This window comes from Anabrus simplex, chromosome 1, assembly GCF_040414725.1.
Source record: "Anabrus simplex isolate iqAnaSimp1 chromosome 1, ASM4041472v1, whole genome shotgun sequence".
NCBI classification, from domain to species: domain Eukaryota; kingdom Metazoa; phylum Arthropoda; class Insecta; order Orthoptera; family Tettigoniidae; genus Anabrus; species Anabrus simplex.
In genome coordinates, this window is record NC_090265.1 from 206,592,062 (window position 1) to 206,613,587 (window position 21,526).

The 21,526-nt window shown below is 35.9% G+C and overlaps 1 protein-coding gene across 1 annotated transcript in view; it reads right to left on the reverse strand.

Moving 5' to 3' along the window:
- Positions 1 to 12,054: 12,054 nt before the first annotated feature.
- The window catches only part of abd-A (abdominal A), a 410,801-nt gene continuing 401,329 nt past the window's right edge, over positions 12,055 to 21,526 (reverse strand). Inside the window, exon 3 of the mRNA XM_067140485.2 lies at positions 12,055 to 15,129. Coding sequence (XP_066996586.1) covers positions 14,690 to 15,129 — 440 coding nt within the window. The 3' untranslated portion in view covers positions 12,055 to 14,689. The remainder of the gene's footprint in view (positions 15,130 to 21,526) is intronic.

Below are 21,526 nucleotides of genomic sequence, written 5' to 3' on the forward strand. Positions count from 1 at the left end.
ATGCAGCAATTACGTGGAAATGAAAAGGTTAGTACAGGATTGTGTGGCATGGAGAACTGAATCAAACCAGTCAGCGTACTGATGACTCAAACAACATCTTCAACCTAGGATAAAGACCAGACCAATAATGGACCTGACGATATATATCTCTTGAACCAGAGGTATAGATACGCTGGAGTATTATGTTTCCAGTTGGCCACTTTTTTTACTATTCCTACTTTCCTTCATAGCAAACTGAAACATTTACTCTGTCATCACCATACCATGGTAACTCATTCCCTAAAATAATCATGTCTTCAGCTTTTTCATACAGTTTCGGGGAGCACCCGAGCTTGTTTGTAATTTTGTTTTGTAATATAAGGCCCTGCCAAACTCCACGTGATTTTTCGGGTGAAAATTTCAAGCCGATATAAATCGGTATTCCAGTCTGGGCCATCAAGATGGAAGGCTAGTAGCTAAGGCACTGTGCTAATTACGCCTCCAGAATAATAATCCTTAGATATGACGATTCGTGATGATGACTGATGAAATACTGATCGTGATCTTGAAGGGGAAAATCAATTTCTTTTTTTACTTTAAGTCCTTCCATCTTATTTACGAGACTGCTTCTAAGCACTGAGAAAACCAGATTTGAATTCGGTTTTGCTAAAATACATTCTGAGAGAACCAACAGCAATCAGCCGCGCATACAAACTCAAAATAAACAAGTTTGTACTCAGGATATCCCTCTCTCACTTTCTATCTAAATACTGAAGTATCTTGAGGTTCAAGTTCTTGGCATGTTTCTATAGATAAGAACCTCTTTCATGAGTTGAATTCACTTAAGTGTACCGTCAGTATTTTGTTATGGTAATGTTTTAATTTGCAAGTTGGTACACGAGGACAATACGGAAATTCTCATGAGTACTTCATTAGCTAGGTACACCATTAGTGGAGCCCTGGAACAGGACTTCATTATCGCGAACAACGTTAACTGCGCATCCACCGGAAGTTTGAAACGAGTTTGCAGACTTCCTCTCTCATTTCGCCGTTGGTAGTCTTGATTCCAATGATTAAAACTAATTGGAATAATGAAACTAAATAAAGTTCATCCTTATCCACCAAATATATCAGAAAACAAGTAAAATGGTGCTCAGTATTTTTCGTTTTTACGGGGACATGATTTTTCATTCTTAAACTGAAGTCTTCTTAAAATAAATTGTATTCGAAGAGACAGCCAGTTCAGTTCATTGTGTTTCTTTGTCCTGTAGTATTGCAATATGCAATTATTATTGCTTTTAATGCTTGTCATCAATGTGGTTGGGAACGATTACTCATGTAAACGTAACGAATTGACTGAACAAGAACTTCCTCCTTGAGCAGAGATATTTAACTTTCACTCAATCAAAGAATACACTTGAGCATGCTGTTATGGTTGTCTTGTCGTTAACAACGTAATTTCCCGTCCTGTTGACCAGGGAATCAACCCCTGTTCCGCTGCAAGATTAAGACCGGCTTGAAGGTGTGATAAAAGCTGCACTAAGTCATATGTAATTTACATTTTGAAGACTGACTTAAATGCCTCTATTGATGAGAAGCTACATAGTCCATCAATCTCATGATATCAGATGCCCAAGTGTAGACAGACTGCATATATGTCTTTTCTGGTCTTTATTCCAATTATCTGTGTTCGTAACTTATGTGAATAAAGTTGAGTTTTACGGACGGATACCCTTCCTGACGTGAAATGTATATGGTTGAATGTATTCAATATTACGTGCCTCTGCGGTGGTTGGCAGTGTGATGCATTATATATAAATCTTATTTTATTTTACTACCGCTTTTCCCTTCTTTTCATAATTTGCTTTACGTCGTACCGATGCAGATAGGTTTTACGGCGACGATGGGATAGGAAAGGCCTAGGAGTTGGTAGGATGCGGCCGTGGCCTTAATTAAGGTACAGCCCAAGCATTTGACTGGTGTGAAATGGGAAACCACTGAAAACCCTCTTCATGGCTGCCGACAGTGGGATTCGAACCCACTATTCCCGGATACAACCTCACAGCTGCGTGCCCCTAATCGCACGGCCGACTCGCCCGGTACTGCCTTTCCCGCACCCATGGAGTCGCTAGTACGAGATATGTAGCACATGCGGATTTGGCCCTGCTTTAAGACCGGATACCCTTCCTGACGTCACCCTATGTGGAGGGAAGTGATTACTATTGTGTATTCCCGTGGCGGTTGGTAGTGCGGTGTGCTGTCTAAATTTGAAGAGGAGTGTGTTGGGACAAACACAAACACCCAGTCCCCGAGTCAGAAGAATTAATCAGACGCAGTTAAAATCCCGACCTGGCTAGGAATCGAACCAGGGCCCTCTGAACCGAATTCTGAACGCTGACCATTCAGCCAAGGAGTCGGACATGCGTTTTATGTAAATGAAGATGTGTAATAAGACAATCACAAACACCCGGCCCACGTGCTAGAGGAATTAACCAGATACGTTTAAAAGCCGCAGCCCGGTCTTGAATCGAATCTAGGACACTGTAAACTGAAGGGCACTACTCTGACCATTCAGCTAAGGAGTAAAAACTGATTATATATTTGAATCACAAAATCCTAGAAACTGAGAGCGGTGATCAAAACTTCCTAATTTTCCACACATTTTAAGCTCTTCAGCAAATATATTTTTTTCGGATTTCTTGCACAGATACCAATGTAAATTAAATAGCAGAGCGCCGATTCCCGTCTGATATCGTGATATAACACATTATGGTTCACAGCCAGAATTTCTCCATCATAATAGAGTTCGTATTGCTGGTTAAAAAAATCGAGTTTGTATAAGCAGTATGAAATCACATCTCTGGAGAATGTTAATATTGTTAGCAAGCTTCTGATGGATGATGTTTACGTCAAGTTCGTGAATCAATTTGATGTAGCCAGCTCTAATGTGATCTACAGTTTCTGACCACTTATGGAATTTTCTGCATTTAATTGTTATGATACGGGTGTCCTTTATAATATGCTTCTGATAATTTCTAATATATACATCCTGATGTTCGTATAGCAGCCATACATATTTCGGTTTCATGAATGAATTCTCTGAACTCAACAACTTGCTCAACGTTATTATGATAATACTGTAGTTGTATTATTGATTCTACACTCCACTAACTAATGTTATGGCTTTCAGAGAGGCCAAGCTGGCGGAATTTTGTTCTGCAGAAGTTCTCTTACGTGAGGGCATATCTTCCCACTCAGATAGGTTTTATTATTATTAATTATCATAACAATAATTTATTTCGATGCACTAATTAAAAAACAATTGAATCCACTGCTAGTATCCCTGAGACCCCAACACATCAGACAGTATCTTGTATTTAGATGTGATGTGTGACAACGTAGATGTCGATAGTTGTTCCATTCTCCTGTCAACAAAGAACTCCCCTCAACGTTAATGAAAAGCAACGGGCTACATTTAACGAGACAGAACAGCCTAGAAGTATGATGAGTCTGGATGACGCCCTCCGCTGAAAGCCGAGAAAACTGCCTCAGATCACAGAACACGAATTTACATTTCACCAGAAGCTTCAAAATAATGTACGTGATGGCACTGAATAGACTTGACTATTTGCTTTACTGATATGTATCTTCTATCACAAGCCGGCTAGCACGTAGTATGTTTTTACTGAGTTTACGGACCCTGTCACTAGCATGCCTACATTTTATTTGACATTTTTATCCCATACAGAGGATGATTAGCACAGTGACTGAGCTGCAGTCGTTTTTATCAAGTCCTTTGAGATTCAGTAAAGCAAACATCAAAGCAAGCAAGCTATCTGGTGATTTCTGCCCGACTGTTGTTATCATGACCATAGCCCCAGTACCTCCAGTTTTACGTCCACAGGGATATGAAGTCTCACTTCAAAAATCTCTTGTGCACCAAAGGGTATTCCAACAGCAGCCGCCTTGGTGAGACGCCACTAGGCTATCACATGTCTCATTTAATACAACGACGTCATAACTCAAAAACAGCCTGTTTTAAGTTACGTATATCAGTAAAAAGGTGAATGCAAGAACCAATAAAATGGTATACATAACTCAAAACAGGCTGTTTTTGAGGTATTACGTTGTTGTATTAAATGAGCGATATACGAGGGCGAATCAAACAGTAAGTTACCCTTCCAAGTTATGGCCATTTATGAAACCACCTACACATAAGCAACACGGCTATGACAGCATACAATGTAAGTTCACTTTTCCACATAGTCCCCAAAAGACTAGACATTTCTCGGAACGGTCAACCAACTTTTCGATTCCGGATGCTTAGAAATCACCTCCAATGCTATGTAACCACCTGGAGACAGATGCTTTCACCTCCTCATCCTTTTTCAGCTTACCGAACACATGATAATCCCATGGAAAATTACACGATAACGCAACATCTCACACGGCCCTCCAAACGTCCGAACTGCTGCAGCGATTCAAGTAGGAGTGACAACATCCTCCATACAGTCCAGACTTAGCGCCATGCGATTATCATGAGTTCGGTAAAATGAAAAAGGATCTCGCTTGATGACTATTCGGAAATGATATTTTTGAAGTTTTGACGTTCTGAAAACTCTCCAATGACTCACAATATCCGGTGCCCACTGAATCGTTGCATGCTGACATCGCTACCAAACACTTCTATCTGACTTTTCTCTTGTATCTGTCCTGGCAAAATTCCTTGTTCTCTTTCGTTGTTTCGTGGTCTTTGGATTATGTCATTTCCCCGTCTTTGGTGGCCGTTCTCATTCACTTCGTAATACATTATTTCTTAAAGAAGCAAGTGGGACTGATGATTGTGCCAGTATTTGACAAACTGAGCAAAAAAAGTAGGATTTAATGACTCTGTGTTTCCTTCATTATCTATAAATAAGGGATTACATTTTCATTCCTAATCAGAATGCACTGAAGTACATGGTCCATCTACTTGCTTCTCTGTATTCTCAGGGAAGATCAGGTAAATACAACAAAACAATTTCATGACAGGAAAAGTATCATGAAACGATATACCGACTATTTTAGATTGACGTGCTGAGTATATCCTACATTTGCACCCTATTTCTTAGGTAAAAGAAATTGTCTTAACTTTAACACTAAAAAAAATGATGAATAAATATTGAAATGTAAAAACCAGCTATAAATAAGTTAACTGTTTAAAATTTTTTAAATAGCCTATTATATAACAACAAAATATTCTTCACATGACCCCTTTGAAACATAAAGACAATACTGCATCCATAGCTCCACTTTTACACCGCAAAATGGGTATTTAAGATTAACTTTTCAAGTAGAGGAGCAGGTGACATGTTTCATAGAGCCAAATGGAACATCCTCATAACGTAATTCACTTAAGATTTAAGCATGTTTTTCTATTCCTAATCAGGGTTTTATTATTATTATTATTATTATTATTATTATTATTATTATTATTATTATTATTATTATTATTATTATTATTATTTGCGTTCATTGTCACATTGTTATCATACATTGTCACCGAGTTTATATATCGTAGAGAATTATTAACGCGACTGCACTCATGATAGCACTTCAGCAGACGAATAACTTTCCTAGTAATTCATGCAAGAGATGTTTTATAAATTAAAACATTAATTGAGGCCTTAAAAAGTGAATTTCGATGAGAATTCACAACCATAAATTCGTGTTGGTTTTCGTTTTCTTGCAAAAGTATATTTTCAGTCTTTAATGAACAGTATCTCAGAATTTGTCCTATATATGTACTTCACTTCGTGCCCGTCAACATGTCAGTATCTCTAAATATGCATAGTGTTTGTTAAGCAAATAGATTATTGCAAAGCAGTCTAAAGATGAAAAGAACGGGCGTGATATAAATCACTGTCTCATAATTGTAGAATAAAAATATATTATTTTAGTAAGAACTGTAACAAACAAATTGTCGACGTTTGTAAAAAAGTAGGAAAATTGCCTCTCAGAATTAATGGTGAAGGTTCACTTTCCAGCTGCTATGTTTAAAAAAACCCAACACGTTGACTATACTAAAGGGTTTATGTTCACGTAAAATAATAACTGAATATATTTTATGTAAATATTTCATCTGTTCTCCACTGGTTCTGTATAACACATTAACTACTTCGTGATTTATCATATGCCAAATATTAACTAACACACATCAAAGTAAAAACGCTGTCAGCAGACATGCCATTCATATAACCTTTAACATATTTACCTATAATATATCAATAATAATAATAATAATAATAATAATAATAATAATAATAATAATAATAATAGCACGCAAGTAATAATAATAATAATTTTGAAAACTAATATTGCGTCTGCATTATATATAATACATGATTGTAAGCTGTAAAAAGTACGCAGTTTACACTGTTTAAAAATGACTACAAATTACAACAACACCGAGCATTCACTCGCACTCCTTTACAAAATCACACATATCTGATATGGCATAGAAACGAAGCTCAGAAATCGCAATTCACTGTAAGCTTGCAGGTGACAGAAACAATCATTCAATTTCTCACATTATCTACACACTCACTCATTTCACTTCGCCATTAACTACAACTGAGGCTGTTTATTCAAAGTAATTATCGCATAGCTTTGTTATAAAAATCAACCTTCAATCCACTCACTTTTGAATTTACCGATCCACTCAAAACTAACATATCTTTCTTCTAGATAGTAAAGAACATCTAATTTTCTCTTTCGAAAGATTTTTGTTCAGAAACAAAGTTTGAAGCATCTGAAAATAAAATTTTTGTAGTTCAAAAGGTTTTTTTTTCAAAGCCATCCTTGCAGCTGTATACATTGTTTAGATTGATAACAATAAGCAAATTTACATGCTTCACAAATGGAAGGTTAGTAACATTTTAGGTTTGATTAGGATTACAATGGTAAACAAATGTCCACAAGTTGGCCAGGTAGCATGGAAGATAGTACATAAGTATACAGTCTACATACATCAATATATGTTGAGAAAGCATTTGCCAAGAAATGTATCATTTTGCAATACTTAAAAAATTTCAGAAAATATAGTTTATTACTGCCACTTTTAAAACAATTAATGAGTTATTTCAAATTCTTTACATGGTATAATTCTGGACAGTCATCAAACAACTGTGTACCACAGACAAAGCCCAGGTAATATGCAAGATTACATGTAAGGATTGAATTTCGTCATTTCAAAATATTACGGACGAAATACTGCCTACATTTCATTAAGAAAACATTCCATGGACGCACATTTTGCATGTTTCTAATACAATGAAGTAAGGAAACTGCTAGAATTCGCCATAGATTACAGTATTTATTAGAAAATAGCCTACAGTTCGGATTTCATATTGAATGAGAAAGACCGATCCATTTTTTTCATCAAAAAGGGGATATTAATTTACTTTACGTATGACAAGTATTGTTTTTTTTACTTTTTATATTGAAGTATTACATTAGTCCTTTCTTAAATTACAATAGATTTGAATTAAAAATAATCATTATGTTGGTACATTCACGTCTTCAGTCACACACAAAATAAGACACACGCACGCTCTGAAGAGTTAGTAGTAAGGATGCACTATTATATGCGCTGACAAAACGTTTGTTTAAAAAATTGAGAGGGAAACGAGGATCTATTTTGTTCCTTAATTCGTTCTCTATATAGTCTTAGCTAAACCTACATTTATTTTGACCTACCCTGACACCAAATTACGTATAATGTACTATATTTTAAGAACACAAGTGGGTGCTCTTAATGGATGTATTGTTCTTTATTCTTGGAGGACTGTTTAAGAGCTTGTCCCTCATAATCAGTTTTCTCAAACTGACCTTTTTCGTCATGTTTCTCATTTCAGAAAGCAGATTTCTCATCTACAGTTTATCATTAATCGACATTCGTTAGTATTTGACCATTCTTTCGTATCGGTTGTAAGACGTCAGTAAATTATTATGTGACAAGAGAAGTGGAGAACATTCAATGAAAATCATACATAAAAAATCAACGCAAAAATCATAGAAACCAACGCGAACGTTTAAATTCAAGCCACATACAAATAACATCTATCAGATATCACGTCTTTACATTTTCCTTTTCATTGAAAAGTTTGTCTGATTTCTAGGTCTGAATTTTGAACTTAGAGTTATACTATACTTCGAAGATCACTGTTACTTACACCTGACGGCCATATATTTGTTATTTAAGGTAATTTTGGAACAATTAGACCAGTTGTAATTCGAATAATGACTGAACTAGTTATACATTGGAGTAATTGTTTGCTTTATCTCTTTACTGGAAAAGTCCATTTAATGAAATAACACTAAATTCAACTAAAATGAAGCCGCAGATATGGGTATTATTTGGAGAAATATAAAAGCACACCATAGACTAAATTAAAGGAAAAATGAAAAAGAAAATCTAAATTAAAGGAGTCCTTCCTAAAGAAAAGAAAAGATCAATTGATACGTCCTTAATGACCATAATTGATTTAAAATGGAACCTAATTATGATGATAAATGAATATCGTATGGTTATTTCTAGCTGTGTGCAGCCCTTGTTAGGTAGACCCACCAATGAGAGTGGCGGTATCTGCCACGTGTAGGTAAGTGCGTGTTGTTGTGGTGGAGGATAGTGTTATGTGTGGTGTGTGAGTTGCAGCGTTGTCGGGGACAGCACTAATCACCAGCGAAGGGAATTAACCATTGAAGATAAAATCTCCGACCGGGCCGGGAATCGAACCCGGGGCCCTCGGAACCGAAGAGCACTGCGCTGATCATTCAACCAAGGAGCCGGGCATTATGATGATGATGGTTATTATTATTATTATTATTATTATTACTATTATTAATATTATTATTATTATTATTACTGACAACCTCTTCGTGTAGGCATAGCGTATTTGAATCTTAATCCGGGTTCAATTTCCACCCATTCCAGCAATTTGAATTCTGGACATAAAGACATGTTTTAAATTTCTTATACTTCATTAAATTAGTTCCAGATAGTACTCAACATGATGTTGTGAAAATATTTTAAGCCTGATACTTTTATAGGTACAGAGTTAGATATTATAGCATTTCCTGTTTAGCATAAAACTGTTGCTACCTCTCTAGGTTTATTTGATCCAGATTATTCACTTTCACCACTTCTACTAGGTTTGCCTGGCCAATGGAGTATTTTTTTTCACAACCTCCATGGCCTTTGTCTTTCCTGTGCCACTAATTCCATTCTTCAAATGGACACACCTCTTAATTTCTACTTTTTATTAGAGATGACATAGGACGGTTACCTAGCCGTAGTTAAAACAATAATCACCGGACAGAGCAAATTGAAACAGTGTATGAACTAAGAATGCAAAATTCCTCAAATTGAGCATGTTAGTACAAACATTGTATAGTATTCACAACCAATATCTAAACAAATTTTGGCACTGGTAATTCCTCCTACATGAAGTGCATACTGTAGATCCTTGAGTTCTAGGTTAGTTAGGTAAGCAAGTTCGTGAACTCATCGAGTGACCTCCAATGTAACTAATATCTATTCTCTACGGCTTTCCGCCGCCCCTCCCAGCCGCACTGTTTATGAGAGTACTAGCAACATAGCTCAGAAGGGCATGTCGCAAACATCAGACAACTTTCCTAATCTGAACAGGGTCCGTCCCTAGTGAGTAGCGAGCCCCCATTGTCTGCATCATTTAGTGGCTGTCGTGAGATGACCAACCATATTCGTCCTTACAACATTCAACACATTTTTAATGAATTTCACACCAAGGCGAGGAGCATAATTTACACTACGCTTCTTTCTGGGAGAAAACATTTCACTTATTTAATGTTATCATAATTTCTCTCAGTGCATACCTGATTTTTTTTGCTAGTGTCTTTATCGTCGCACGAGTTCAGATGGGTTTCAGAAGATTATGGGAAAGAAAAATGATTTTGGGCTTCGAACTTACCATCTCCCGAATTGAACCTTACATCTATGCGACCCGCGTCGTGCTTCATATTTATAACAACGAAAATACTTTGCGTTCCCTCTCCTACTTTCCCAGTCCAGAGTACTACATGAGAGAACAATAGATTAGATAGTTAATTTATTCATTCCAGTTGTTTGTGAAGTTACAAAAGAAGGATGTTTATTTCTAACAGCGGATGTGAAGTTTTGGAATTACACCCCAGTTAACAACAAGAATAATAATTCGTTGTGATTTACAATTGATCATACACAGTTTATTATTATTATTATTAGTATTATTAATTATTATTATTATCATCATCATTGAGGTGGAAGATTAGAAGCAGAATTGCCAACATTTTTAGATGATGGACCTAAAAATATTGCTGTGGTAATCTTAATAACATTTATAGTATAAAACATTCTGTGAACGTAGGCCTATTTGTATTCAAATTGTTAAGACATGAAACAAGTTTTAAAAATTAAGATTCGAACTGTAAGAGCTTATGCACACTCTTAATTGTAACTAAGAATGAATATCTGATCATTTGTAGAATTGTAAATGATTACTTAGCAGCTGCAGATTATACAAGATGTATGCATGTTGAGTATTCAGCCCGAAGGCTGGTTTAATCCTCAACAGCTCCGTCATCAGCTGTCATAGATGGCCTAGGCGTCACTGAAGAGGCGTACTAGAGAAATGAGGAGTGAGGTAGTTTCCTGTTGTTCGGAAAATTTTATAGCCTATAATGAACTTTACCCTGGTAACAAATTAAGACAAAAATAATTAAACGAATGAAAAATACATAATATCATTACGATTATTTTTATCATCATCATAATCATCAACTGGGTACATAACCGGTAATTTCCATAAAGGGCTGGGAACGTTTGGCGAAGTCCGTATGGACCAATCGCTCTTGACGGTCTTCTGCATTATGTAAGCCTGATTGATGTAATTTGCTGAAGTGGGTATCGCTGTTTGTACTGCAATTCGAATTTGCGGAAGTAAAAAAAATGAGTGTGTTTAAGGCTTCTAATATATTCACGCACTGAGGCTGTTCGAGGAATTAGCTATGAAAAGAATTTCGGTGAAAAAACAAGGAACAAGTGCATTATAGTCTACTTCACCTGTCAGATATGTGTATCATATTTTATATATTTACTTCCATTGTATTCAATCAAGCATCCCTCTCCAGTGTGGCTTAAGCTTCTGCTGCCCATCATATTATTCATTTGCTTTTTCGGTCTATTTTATGAAACATTTATGAGTGCGCAGTAGATCTGATTTACATTGATTTATCGAAGGTCATACACATACGAATTTTTGTATTCAATATAGAAAAGATAGAAAAACATTCTGTTAAAAAGGCAAGAACTTTATAAATTATGTAAAAGTTACTAAAACTACTTGTATATTGGCAAACTTTGTCCGACAAACCTTGATGAATTTGAATGACTAGTGCACCTTTCGTAAACGTTCTCTTTGGCACTGGAAGATAATTTGTGCCATCTATCACCATACTCAAATTGTCTCATAGAATCAGTGATGAATCATTACTTGACAAATTTGTTATTCATCAAATGGACATTCCAGTTCACAAACAAAACAATGTCATGTCATCTTTCCAGGTCTACAGTATTATTCCAATTCGTTCCATCCACGAAACGTTGTGAGATAAAGACTGGTACAAGTGTGTGTGAATAATGAAAACCATAAAATGTAACGAGCTATCAGAGAACTAACATAAAAATTTTAATGCCAAGAAATTAACAACATAGAACATTTTCGTTTATTAAACGAATATTTACCAATTGGAAACCAATATAAATGTAACTACTATAAATTCAAGGTTATAACTTTTCAAGTCGTAAAATACACAACCAATTAATATTATGGGATCATTCATTAATGAATGTATCTTAATATAAGATAAAATTTTGATTTAGAAACACAGTACTGCAAACAATATAAGTAATTTAGTAACAGAATAAAAACTGCCCTTGTACAGACGAATTTCAATTATAAGATATAACTTATATTTAAAATTAGATAATTAATAAAAGACATATTTACAAGACAGAGCTAACAACAGGTTAACATTGTATTAATTATAACGAATATTTAAAAAAATACATCAACGCAAGAAATAATCAATACGGAATGAGCAAAACAAAATAAAGCCTTTTATACAGTATATCTAGGACAAATGGACGATAAAACTGCTTGATAACATTAGAGTAAATGTTTTATAATAATGTATGTTACAATATTTGTTAATAACATAAAATTAATTTAACGTAACATACAATTAGGCTATTCTTTTCCTTCCCTCTATCAGTTTCTGCCACAACAAGCACAAATATGGCACAACGTAGTTAAGTCAATCTTCATTTCCATTCGAAACAAAATATTAAAGAAAAAGGTATTTACGAAGTAAAAAAACACGTCGTTTCTTTTCGATGTAGTCATATTCTGAAAACTCCCTCAAATATTTAATGTCAATAAGGAACAACAATACAAAGAACACAGTTTTCATTACTAACGTTCCCCACAAACGTTTGTGATTTTGTTTTATCTTGACATTGAAAGTACGGTATCAATACTCGAAACAGCGAAACAAAACGAAAAAAAAATATATATTCACTCACTATTTATAGTTCACTTTTCATCAGTGAAAGCTTGATTGGAAGAATTTGCAAATACACTTTTTTTATTTTCATTGTCATGGTGTTGATGGAAGCTTCACATTCAGGAGCAGCAACAAATAAACCCTTAATAATAATAATAATAATAATAATAATAATAATAATAATAATAATAATAATAATAATAATAATAATAATAATAATAATAATAATAATAATAATAAAACAATCTCAGAAGGAGACTTACGTTTGAAATAAATTGAAACTGTTGATTTAAGAAACTGTCATCTTTAACACCTCAACCTGGTATTATATGTATTGAAATATTTAATACAATGGTACCCACCTCTGTCTCAGGAAAGTTTGACCACTTAACAACCAAACAGAATGCATCTCAAAATGAAACATTAAACTATTAGGCTCATGGGAACATAATTCATATGGTAAAGTACGAACTTCTGTTTATTACCTAGATATGCATGTGTCTGCTTGTACTGTAGGTGCCTGAGGAGTTAACTAGAATGTTGAAGGACATTAAATATGCACAGATACACTGCCTAAATTATCATGCATAGTTTTCCAGGTAAAATATTGCATGGAAACTTAGAATTGAGAGAGGTAATTTATAATTTGTGATGGGAAATTCTATGAGCGATTGAACTAAAAGAGTCAATATTAGCTGAGTAAAGAAGTATAATGAGTACTCTCTAAATTTAACTACCGTGAAACCGCGTTCTGAAATCTTTTAGGTCACTAATTTGTGGTATAAGTCTATCCAGGTTTATATGGTTTTATTCACAAAAATAATTATCATAGTTAATGCACTAAATTGAATGCATCTGTGGTAAACCTTCCAAGGGACATTACTGAGCGCTTTTTGTGTTGTAATCCAAATTCAGACCATTTTTAACAAAGAAAGGATAAAGATACTCACGGTCTTCATTTGCATTTATTTTAAGTACAGTGGAATCTGCATTTTTAGCTCTGCAGGAAACTATTGATTGTGAATGGTATAGGCAGAGCCTTAAATAACGCCTTGTAAAGTATTGGAGGTAAAATTCCCAGGTAGGCTCTCTTAGTGGATATGGATATGAAAATTATTTATTAGTTTTCATTTGCAAGGAGTGACTTTATATTAGACTATTTGTAGTCTGTAATCCAGTTATAGGATTAAGATCGAGAAATCCTGAATATCATGAGTAAATTGCATTCATTAGTTATCAGGATCCTCAAAAAATCCACTATTAGAATGGGTTTTGACAAGCTATTCATTAACACAAGTTTGAAGGAAATTTTGTAGGAAGATGGAATCCACTTTTACAGCTTTCTACTCGTTTAAGGCAGCCTACAAATGTCTTATTCAGTTTCCATCAAAATGGTATGTAAATTCAAGAAGAGTCCCTGGTTGTCAGTAGAAGGGTGGATCAAATTTCTAGTAGCATAAGGTTTCTACCTCTACCAAAAGATTTTGCATAGCATTCAACTGAAAAGGATAGAGCTTAGTAATCCTGACAGGAGATTGAATTATCCACTTAAATGAGATTTAAATAACACACCCCATGTTGAAAATTCATTCCCTTCTATATAAATCCATATAGAGAGCGATCTCTATGGGTAGATTCCACTGTAGTTTTCAGATTAATTTTGTCTATATCCATAAATTTTCGTTCCGGAAGATTTTTCACAATATATACGTTAAATACCTCACTTCCTAGGTTCTAAATTTTGCTGCTGCTCAAGTTAAAAATTTCAAACTTTGGTGAATGGATGGGCAAATAGGGGAAACTTCTGTTCATATATGGGATGAAAACAAACCATCCTTTTTTCTTCCAGTGGTGAATTAAAGTACGTTCTATAGACAATTACTGCCTTTCATCCACACTTCTTCTTCTTCTTCTTTTCCTTCTTCTTCGGTTATTTCTACACAGTACGGACCGACACATGTAACACATGGGGCTAAACATTAAATTTTAAAAGCCTCAATATTCCCATTCTGAAATGCTTAAATAAAAAAGTAGTCTTTATTGTTCGAACTCAGAAACTGTGGAAACAAAAAAAAGTGACTTAAGTATTTTATGTAGGTACTTTAGCGACGGCTTTCAAAAGATCGGCTCCCGATGTTTTGTCCAAGCCTATTTTGTGTTGATCATGGTGGTGATGGCTAATACTGTGATGTTGCTGTTGTTGTTGTTGCTGTTGCTGCTGCTGCTGTTGTTGTTGCTGTTCTTTTTGCTGTTTTTCCTGCTGCTGCTGTTTCAGTCTGTCTTGTTCTTCGCGTTCTCTCCTGGCTTGCTCGTTAATTTCTTTTACCGCTCTCAGTTCCTTCTTAAGTTTCATCCTTCGGTTTTGGAACCATATTTTTATCTGACGTTCCGTGAGACAAAGTGCATGCGCAATTTCGATGCGTCGCCGTCGCGTTAGGTAGTGGTTGAAGTGGAACTCTTTCTCCAGTTCTAGCGTCTGGAAGCGCGTGTAGGTCTGTCTTCCCCGCCGCCTGGGGCAACCATTCGGACCTATAACAAAACAAGAAAGGAAAAAACATGAGAAAGAACATTTTATGACTTTAAACTTAAAATTACAGAAATTTAAAGTATATTAGCATCCGAATTAAAGACTAAGTGACAAAACAACAAAATACAAGGTCCGATGAATAGTGTGATCGGCCTAGAATGCTTAATACTTCTTCAACTTCCTCAGGGGACACGGTGGGAGTGACGTTCATGTAGTCTATAAGAGTACTTTCAAGAGAAATAACATGTACATAAACAAGACAATACCAGGCGACTTGGCCGTGCGGTTAGGGTCGCGCAGCTGTGAGCTTGCATAGTGGGTTCGAACCTCACTGTCGGTAGCCCTGAAGATGGTTTTTCCGTGTTTTCCCATTTTCACACCAGGCAAATGCTGAGGCTGTACCTTAATTAGGGCCACGGCCGTTTCCTTCCCACTCCTAGCCCTTTGGTATCCCATCGTCGCCATAAGACCTATCTGAACCGGGCGAGTTGGCCGTGCTCTTAGGAGCGTACAGCTGCGAGCTCGCATCCGGGAAATAGTGGGTTCGAACCCCACTGTCGGCTGCCCTGAAGATGGTTTTCCGTGGTTTCCCATCTTCACACCAGGCAACTGCTGGGGCTGTACCTTAAGTAAGGCCACGGCCGCTTCCTTCCCATTCCTAGGCCTTTCCTGTCCCATTGTCGCCATAAGACCTATCTGTGTCGGTGCGACGTAAAGCAACTAGCACAAAAGACCTATATGTTTAGTTGCGACGTAAAGCCAATTGTAAAACAATAACAAGACAATAATAAAAATAATATTGTTAGTTTTATGTCCCACTTACTAGACTACTTTGTAACGGTTTTCAGAGATGATGAGATGCCGGAATTTTGTCCTATAGGCTGTAAGTTCTTCTATGTGCTCATCAATTTACTGATGGAAATACCATCGAACTGAACCGGGTTCGTACCCGCTAAATTGTCTGAGTCACTCAACCTGCTGAACACAAGCAAACGTCTTATCTTGGTTATTAAGTCATTCCCTGAATAATAATAATAATAATAATAATAATAATAATAATAATAATAATAATAATAATAATAATAATAATAATAACAATAATAATAATAATAATAATAATAATAATAATAATAATAATGAAATGGCTTTAGAGGAAAGAATCGTTATCTAACACGAAAGTGTTGTTAATGTTTCTGCTCTCGCGTGTCGAAATTAATTCCCCTGTAATATTGGCGTGTGCATCAGGGGTCCTCAAACCTTTTTTCCTCGTGACACACAATTTCGCCTCGTGAAATATTGCGGCACCTAGGCCTACAGCTTTCTTTAGAAGGATTTCAAACGTTACGGAGCAGATCATATAGACCACGAAACCAAGCTGAAAGTATATAAACCACGAGAAACTTGTCGATCACTATACTGCTTCATATACTATATACTACTTCACTTTTCTACAATGTTCTTATATGAACAGGGATTTTCGGTACTAACATTAACATAACAGAAGAGATTTCTTTCTACAGGTTACGATTTACGGGTGTGTTTGTCTACGATTCTGTGCTGCACAGAACAGTTGTGCAAAAGTAAGCAATTCTACATTTCCCTGTGGGTTGCAACAATGATGTAATTACTGTCAGCTTTTATTACACCTCCGCAGTTCTCTAAATTTAATAAATAACATTAATAAATGAGTTAGTATAATTTTTAATAAGCATGCCTGTTTTTGTGTGTTCATATTTTTCTCAATGTTTTATTTTACCAGGCAATTTTGGAGCACACTTGTGTACTGCGGCAGACACACGCTTTCAGAACTGCTGGTGTGCATCAGGCATGTCACATATGTGGCCCTCACGCTTGCGAAATGCGGACTCCATCCCACTTTTGGAATTTAACAAATAATTATACCTTTAATGTGATTGCATAAAATAAAAATATTTCAAATCTTCTGAATTGATACATCTTTGTGATCCATTCTCCTATGATGTTCAGACAGCAGATAGCAACATACAAATCGACATCCAGTGTGACGCTCTGTTACATCCAATGTCACTCTTTGTTGGAAAAAGTTCAATGAAGTTTCATTCTTCTTTCCCAAGCCAGTACTCTGAAATACTCCCTTTCGTAGCGAGAATACTAACAATGTTGGATGTAATATGTGAACAGTTATATTAATTTACGAAGTCAAACAAAACTACTCACAGATCAAGACTTATAGCATAACATTTAGCCTCCATCCTCTATGTGGCATATTTACAATATCAAATGAACAACGTTGAAACTCTGTTTTCTAAAAAAATGTCATCAAATCTCAAGTTAACATTAATATCAAGTGTTTATTCTACTCTCCAAACAATTCTTATTTACACTAAAAGTGTTGTTACAGGTAGGCCTATATAGAGAAATTGTAATAATGATAATTATATTTTTATTATACATTTTGTGATTTTTTGTCCAGACATCACATTATATAACCAATATTAAGGTATCGTAAAACCAACACGGAAAACCCTAATATGTCTTCTCATTTTGTTGTGCGGGCCTTGGTTCTAATATTATCAGTCGAATTGGTCCTGTACACATGATGAGTTTGCCACACCTGGTGTACACTAATCACTCTCGGCAGGCTGTTCCGACATACACGAGATAATCAGGTAAGACAAAGTAGATCCCTTCATGATACAAGATTGTAATAATGGGTGACATCGATGCAAAGACTTGTAATATTCTAGAATCACGGCTACTCTAGCTCCGAACAACGGGCGCTTTTTATTATCTGAGATTACTCTGCGGTTAAAATACATTTCCTCTTTTCAATTTAAAAACACTTTCACGTTGGGAGTATATAATCGAAAAGTTACTAGAATAATATCATATCCTAACACTGCCTATAAAGAAAAGTGTTATAAGCACACGATTATCTAATCGTTTTGCACTTTTGATAACGGTAAAAGAAAAAAGGCGTAAAACAAAACTGCGTCCTAATAAATGGCGAAATTCACTCCATAGCAGTAGGTATTATCTAGAATGAGAACAAATTTCTAGTAATCCACGGTAGCGTTGAGTTGTGTGATTATATGGTTGATTGTAAAAAAACACGTTTTCTACTACCCAACAAAACATAGTGTTTTCTAAGTAGTTTTGCATTTGAAAAGTAGGTATTTTATGGAAATCGTGAAATTAAGTTACAGTATTTTATCGCATATTTCATGGCCTACTGTATTACATCACTACCTTCAAGATGTACTTACACCATGAAGTTAGTGACTATTTTCTTCTCCGAGACAAAGCAAAGAAACATTATGATGTGATATTTTCTTTTTGCTGTAACATGAATGAAGACATTTCAACAACTTTGATATAGGTATTTTGCATGTAACCTATTCCAAGTTATTTTAAAGCGGCTTCTGTATTGGAGGAAATATTAGGAATTTGATGTAATATATCAAAATATTTCTGTTCCCATAGGCAATTCAGGCTTTATTGTACGTTATAGTCTTCTCCGTGTGCTTCAAAGGTGAATTATGATACATTAATACTAAAAAGTACATAGGCCTAGTTACTATAAAAACGTAAACGAAGAAATTCTAATATGATATACATAACCTTATTCGTTTTTAAATATATTTTCCCATAGGGTTGATATTTCATTTTTATGGTAATAGATATATGTACGCCTATGCAGTTTATGCGGCGTTAACATTTTTGCACTCGCGCCTTTCCACTCATGCCAGAAAGGTCCAGTTAACTCGTGAGTTACGTAAATAAAAATTTCGGACATGCTGTTGTTTGCTGATATTCATTAGGTTTATAATGCATACATAAGGCCTATACTTCATTTTAGGACGTTATGTCTTCCAGCATTCGATATGCAGGCGTCTATAAATGACTAAACTCCATCATTAACGTTTGTTTACAAATAGCTCATTGGCCTCTTTTAGTTACACACCTTCTACCCTTAAAATATGTAAAAGAATGGAACTGAAACATTTTCAGCCACAGATTATTTTACCTTCCATGTTTATGTCTTTTATTCTCCAGGGTAAATAATCCTCCTCTGCCACATATGACCGTACCACTGGCTCATACGTACATTTTCATCCATCGAGTTAATTACTAACCCAATCTCTATCTCTTCATTGCAAGTTCCCTTCTGCCATTGTTCCAACTTGTTTCTACCACCAATCATACTCGCTAACTACATGTCTGTTACTTCCATCTTATATGGAGGATACCCCAAGTACACCCAGTTTTCACTCCCTGTTATCAAAGTTGGTCTGAAAACAGAGCAATTTGAGGATGATTTCTTCTGAGAGCTCAGTTTTGCCTTACACCATACATCTGATCCAACTGCGAGTGCAAGCGCACTGTCTTATCTTTGCTTCACCTTATTAAAGCGGTGAGCTCTTATAATGAAATGATTGGGGTTGATGATCACTTCTTTTACCCCTTGAAACAATCACCTCTGCCACCCCCACCTCAAGAAAAGACTAGGTAAACAAATTATAGATCATCTGCCACTGAGACTGAGCGAAACTAAGGACAATGTGCTTCTTCAGATGTGAGAATACCTTGTCTATTGGCTTCCTGTCAGGGGTATCGAACCCACGTACTTCTGGCTGAACTGCGCACGCTTTTACAGTCTCGGCTAGGTGCCCCTGTATCTTCATAAAGCGATCCTAAAATATTCAATATAATTCTGGAAACTGGTTGCAATTATATCGTCTATGTTAAAATGACGCTGAAGGAATCTACAACAAGTGAAAAGGAGGTCGTACATACACATCATGTATTCGTATAAGTAAATCAGTAAAGCAGGCTTAGGCTACCCTCGAACATGTTGTAAGATGGAAGTCACTTTTTTTTTTTTTTTTTTTTTTTTTTTTTTTTTTTTTTTTTTTTTTTTTTTTTTTGCAACAGTGCCACCCTTTGACTCCCATGTGCTGCTTGAAGAAAAGGGTAAAATGTGAAAGCTGTACCTGAAAAAGATCCCTCTAGTAAAAAGATGAAAGGAAAACAGGGAGGTATCCCTCGAAAGGGGGATCATAAATAAGGTATTTCTTTATTTATTGCTCTTGTTCCAACTAAAGAAGGACACAAACTTTCACCAAGGGAAAGGGTTTGTCAAGATTTGGCGAAACTTTCTTAACGCCTGTGTCCAGCCTAGTTTGGTCACAGCCCAATGTATAATGGGCTATAAAGCCGTGCGGGGGAGAGCAGTTTAAGTGTTACTCTGACCTAGGACATGATGTGACAAAAGGAGAGACTTGTGGTGAAACCTGTTCATAGCTGACATGCATTACAGTACACCATTGTTAACTAATTCAGCTGTTAACTTTGCATGCATGATTCAAAGCGTTACCTAACGCCAATCTTCTGTCAGATATGTCCTAGATATTTGTGCAAGAAGTTGTATTAATCCTCATAGAAAAGGGGTTCTTAACCTGGAGTCCGTCAAAGACAAATACAAATTTAATATTTATATTCCCTACAACAATAGAAGAGTATCTGAGATTTTTTTTGAAAGCAGTGTACGGTAATTATTATAAAACATCACAGTTAAACTACAATAACCAGTACAGTGGTCAGCGTACTGGCCTTCGGTTAAGAGGGTCCCGGGTTCGATTCCCGGCCGGGTCGGGGATTTTAACCTTCATTGGTTAATTGCAATGGCCCGGGGGCTGGGTATTTGTGCTGTCCCAAACATTCCTGCAACTCACACACCACACATAACACTATCCTCCACCACAATAACACGCAGTTACCTACACACGGCAGATGCCGCCCACCCACATCGGAGGGTCTGCCTTACAAGGGCTGCACTCGGCGAGACATAGCCACACGAAATTATTATACCAGTACAGTTTCCCTTACATGCCTTTGTGAGGTCTGGATTTCAGTTTTGGTTTCTACCAAAACAAAACATGATAATAGATTGCATGTCAAAGATAGCAAGCGTGTTCCCAAAGACAATTCTACAGTTTTATCTTATTCGTGCCAACGTTCTGACTGAAATGAACTTCAAACCTGAATTGAAGATTTGGTTTTCTTTTCAATTGGTGCGTGATGATTACAATTCCTTTCTTTTTTCCGTGATTTAACACAGAAAACATGATTTGCGTTTATGACTGTTTACTTTATACGCACTTTGTGAATGCCTTATTATACTGCATCAGGTAATTCGTTTTCAATAAAGTATAGACCTATTCATTGCCTGAAAATTGTATTCATGTGCTTATGTTCATGTTCTTAGGGACGAGGTCCATAGGTTTCACTGGATTAGGTTCGTGACATATAAAGGTTAAGGACCCCTCTTCCAGAAGAATGGAAATTGTTAAAACAAGTACTCGAATGGACAAGGCGGTAAAGGCATGGGTTTGATTTTTCCGTCAGGAAGTCGAATAA